This window comes from Acipenser ruthenus, chromosome 3, assembly GCF_902713425.1.
Source record: "Acipenser ruthenus chromosome 3, fAciRut3.2 maternal haplotype, whole genome shotgun sequence".
Lineage (NCBI taxonomy): Eukaryota > Metazoa > Chordata > Actinopteri > Acipenseriformes > Acipenseridae > Acipenser > Acipenser ruthenus.
The window spans coordinates 40067731-40072624 of NC_081191.1; the positions used below are offsets into that span (position 1 = coordinate 40067731).

Sequence of the window (4894 nt, forward strand, 5' to 3'; positions counted from 1 at the left end):
CAGAAGACCCTGCGGCCCTCGAGGACTGGAGTTTGACACCCCTGCTTTAAATGAAATAAGCTTTTTTTTGTTTTGTTTTTTGGAAGGATTATTTGTTAAATTACTCGAAATTACTAAGATTGATAACATTCACCAACACATCCTCATCTCCTCTCATGCTGCTCCTAGACAGGCTTTTAGTTTTCATGGTTTTGTTGGGTCTTCTCTCTCACTTGCTTCTGCATCCCTCACAGATCTTGTCCTTCGAATGAAACCCACCTCCTGCTCACTGGATCCTATTCCCTTTGTTCTTTTTTGTTCCTGTTTTGTGATTCTTAGCCCTCTGGTGTTAAACATTATAAATGATTCCCTGAGTTGTGGCGTGTTGCCAGCAACTTGCCAGCAACCAAACATGGCTTTGGAAAAATTTTCGGCCCATTTTAAATTTGCCCTATCTTGCTATAATATTAGAATGTGCTGTCACTTTGCAATTAAATTGCCGCCTTACTGCAAACAAACTCTACGAACCTTTGCAATCTGGTTTTCGACAACTACACAGCACTGAAACTGCTCTTGTTAAAGTTACTAACAATCTTCTTATTGCAGCGGATTCAGGTGCATTATCAGTCTTAATTCTTCTGGATCTTAGTGCTGCATTTGACACTGTAATTCATGATATTCTACTTGACAGGTTAGAGAGTTTGTTTGGCATCTCTGGCACTCCTCTTAAATGGTTTAAATCTTATCTAACTGGGTGTCAACATTTCATCTCTCTTGGCGGTTTTAGTTCAGAGGTTGGGTTGGTAACATCTGGTGTCCCACAAGGCTCAATTCTGGGCCCTCTGCTATTTAGTGTTTATATGTTTCCCCTTGGTCACATACTCAGATTACATGACCTGAATTTAAATTTTTACGCAGATGATACTCAAATCTATGTCCACACTAAACCTGATATTGATGTTGCTGCCTCTGTGCTTTCTGACTGCATTTCTGATATAACGAATTGGATGTCAACATTTTTTGCATCTAAATTGTAAGACCGAGGTTATGCTGTTAGGTACTTTTGATCACCTGTGTAAAACTAATGCTGTAAACCTGTCAGTTGATGGTACCATGCTTGAGTTTAGATCCAAAATGAAAAATTCGGGAGTGATTTTTGATCCTGGATTAACTTTTGAACCTCATGTGCAGAATACTGTTAAGGCATCATTTTTTTACCTTAGAAACATTGCTAGGCTGCGACCTATGCTCTCTGCATCTACATCTGAAAAACTGGTTCATGCTTTTCTCACGGATAGATTATTGTAACGCCCTGCTCGCAGGCGTCTCCTAAAAGTACACTTACCAAATTACACTATGTTCAGAACTCAGCAGCTAGAATCCTGACTAGGTCACATGCAAGTGATCACATCACTCCTGTTTTGGAGTCCTTGCACAGTTGCCTGTCAGGTTTCAAGTTGATTTTAAAATTCTTCTTATCTTTTAAGGCTCTGCATGGTTTGGATCCACAGTACTTATCTGATCTTTTATCTGTTTACGCTCCCTCACGCAACCTTCGCTCAACTGATTCAGGACTGTAGTGTGTTCCTCCTGCTAGTCTACGCTCCATGGGTGACAGGGCCTTTTGTTGTTATGCCCCAAAACTCTGGAACATCATTCCTAAAGAAATCGGGGATTCAGACACTTTGAGTGCTTTTCAATCTAGCTTAAAGACACATACTTTTTTAGAAAGGCATTTTTGTGAATGTTTTTATCTCATGTTTCTTTGTTGTTGTGATTTTGTGTTTTTCCTGTAAAGCGCTTTGAGATGATTGCTTTTAAAGGCGCTATATAAAATAGTTTGGACCAGAATCATGTAAATAGAGAGTTACCCCCCACCAAAAGCAGATTCACTCCAGATGGAACACATTGAAAGCTAAAACAATTATAATAGGATATCGGAAGTTTACTATTTTGTTAAATATTTTAACAAACATTTTTTTATAACTTTTTAAATAAAGTTTGTCTTGAAGTTTGACCTTCATTGCATTCTGTTTCATACCCAGCTTTTAACAAGGCATGTTATACTGTGCTTTTATAATGCCCTTTCGAAAAGTAATTGAATCAAGCCCTGGGGCTTGCATTAGAGGTTCCTCTGTGTTTATTTTGAAATCACGCTAGTTTGACTTGAACGATTTCCTCATCAGCATACATACTCTAAATTAAATTATTAATGTGCTTAGATTTTTCCTGTTTAGTTAAAATAGTGCTGTAAAACTGTACTGGAGAGTACAGCATATATCACTATACCTATGTATGCAGTACCCCTGTGTACAAAATTATATAAACTGAGCTGCAGGACTAACTAGACATATTCTGTGCACAACTGTTTTAAAACTGATTAGAAGATATCACTGTTAATGTATGCTTTACCAAGGATAGACTATCTGCAACTATCAGTGGGGTTATGGCTTACAGTGCTTGAATAACAAAACCAGTTTATTTCTTGGTGAATATTTAAAACAAATTAAGTGTCCAACCTACTTCACAGTTTTTTTGAAAACAATGCTGTTCTATTGTAATGGGCCTTGACTACTGTCTTTAAACATTTTTGTTGTCGTATTAATTTAAATGCTTTATTGTGTTACATGTTCCCATGTGTTACTACAACTGTGTAAGTAAGGTGTTTGTATTGTTTTAATTACTTTACATTTTGACCACTTTTTAAAACTTTTAAATTGCTTTCTACTGCCTCCAAGATGACTTCACATGGACTTGCATGGACCACTCAAACTACATTTCCTATCATCCTCCTGATCACACATGTAACTGAGATGGATTTACCAGTGAGCAGGAGGATGATGGGAAATGTAGTTCAGAGAAATACATGATAGGCCATCTTGGAGCTATAATAGAAACAGCCAGAGAGCACTGCAATTTAAAAGTGAAAAAAAGTGGTCAAGATGTTTTAAAAAAATAAATAATAATAATAATAATTATATACACACCGTACTTAAACAGGTTGTAGCAACACATGGGAACATGTAACACAATAAAATAAAAAGGTCCTTATATACTCTTTAAAATGTGTACCATTAAAGTGATACCTCAGACTGCCGAATGTGTTTTATTTTATTCATTATGAAATGAATAGGTTTTAATGTGTCATTCTTTTGGTTTCCTTTTCAATGTTTACTGCATGCATTGCGTTCCTTTCTGTATTATGCATCTGTGTTTGATCAGCCATTTGTTTTTGTGTTTCATAAAGTATTGTACAAAAGAATCTAAGCTAACTTTATTATTTCATTATTTTAGACTTGGTTACGATGAGCATCCTGAGGACAAAATGATTCAGCCACTGTTGGAATTGCAGCATCCTGCCAGATACATTTAAAAAAGTTTTTCTTCTAAGTTTTTCTTTTGGAAAAGGGTAATGGGAACTAGATTGGTTTGACATACCATAAAATTTTCACTTTTTAACTGAAGCCTGGGATTTACTTGTAGCCCAGTACAAAAAGACCAGGGCCTGATATCCACTATTGGCAAATCGCAGACAAATTTGCCCTCTACATAGTAAATGTACAGCAATCACATGGGAAATTTGCCCATAGTGGAAAATCTGGGGCCAGAGATTCTGTATAACGAATTGGTGTCTGTAATTGGAGGGAAAAAGATCTAGTTCCCATTAGTAATACAGATTATTATATACATTTTTTCACACAATGGTTAATTTTTATCCTGTTATTTCATGCTTCCGTTTTACTTGTCTTTGTACAGCTTGTTAATTTTACTCTGCTCCAATCGGTTCCCCATGCTTCTGCTGAAAATGACACTGGATTGCAGTACTTTGTTTGTTTACTATAGCTTTTGTATTTAATATATTCTGGGAGAAAAAAAAAAACTCTACTGTAAATTGTAAATAACTGGTTCATATCTGTACCATAGGGCATCTTGTGACTGTTGCAATGTTAATACATTTGGTGAAGAGTTAATAAAATTTTATTTACAACGTGTTTTGTGTTACTTTAAGCCAACCCTGTTAATTTGGTTTTCCACAGTTTTTATCCATGGAAATTAGTTCATTAAAAAGGTTTTAAAAAAACAAAAACATTTTGTTTTAAATTGTTGTCTGCCGACAAACACATACATTCATACATTGTTTTATTTATCCCATGAAAAACACGTTCAAATCCAAAGTTGAACAAAATATATTGTTTTAAAAACATGGCCATGCTGCAGCGGTGAAGATGGGGGAGGTGGGTGGATGCAAGAATAAAAGATTAAAGAGAAGCCTGGAAACATTTAAATAAAATTTAACTTTTGAGCAAACATGTTGCCAGCAAATGGAAGTATTTCACTTGGCTGCCATATAGTTCCTGTTCTGGTGGAGTTAATGCATCTGTACAGGCGATGTGTAAGAGATCCATGGTTAAATAACAACTCCACTGCCAATTCCCGCTGTTCTGAAATGTGCAAGGGAATAACATGCACATACCACTCATGCCGTTCTGCTTTTTGTATTTATATAAAATGATTACATTTATTTCATAAGGAGTTTTTGATTTCAAAATGTTTTGAATGTTATTTTTAATGCAGACCGTGAATTACCGGATAATACTCTGACCTGCTGTTGTCAATTCCTCATTCTAACCCCCTCCTCCCCCCCCTTTATTTTTTGTATACATATTAATCAAACTTAATTTTTGCCATAGCTCCTTCCCAAATTTCCCAAAATGTATACTGCTATCAGAATACTGTGTATATCCTACAATTACATTGCAGCTTAGTACCTCCTAAAGATTCAGCACCCAGTTTTCCATAAAAGAATGAAATTATTCATACTTCAATGCTAACACTCATCAAAATAATTTTCTTCTCGATATCATAAAAGTAATTAAATCTGTGTTAATGTGCGTACCCAAAACACTTTTAAAAA

The 4894-nt window shown here is 35.7% G+C and overlaps 1 protein-coding gene across 2 annotated transcripts in view; it reads left to right on the forward strand.

Annotated features, from left to right (window-relative positions):
* LOC117394759 (golgin subfamily A member 4-like) overlaps positions 1-3967 on the forward strand; it is a 92057-nt gene extending 88090 nt beyond the window's left edge. For both annotated transcript variants that reach the window (XM_033993292.3, XM_059012926.1), the window contains one exon: positions 3274-3967. Coding sequence is in view for 1 of the 2 variants with exons in the window: in XM_059012926.1 (XP_058868909.1) it covers positions 3274-3288 (15 nt within the window). In the remaining variant the exon portion in view is untranslated. The remainder of the gene's footprint in view (positions 1-3273) is intronic.
* The last annotated feature ends 927 nt before the right edge of the window (positions 3968-4894 follow it).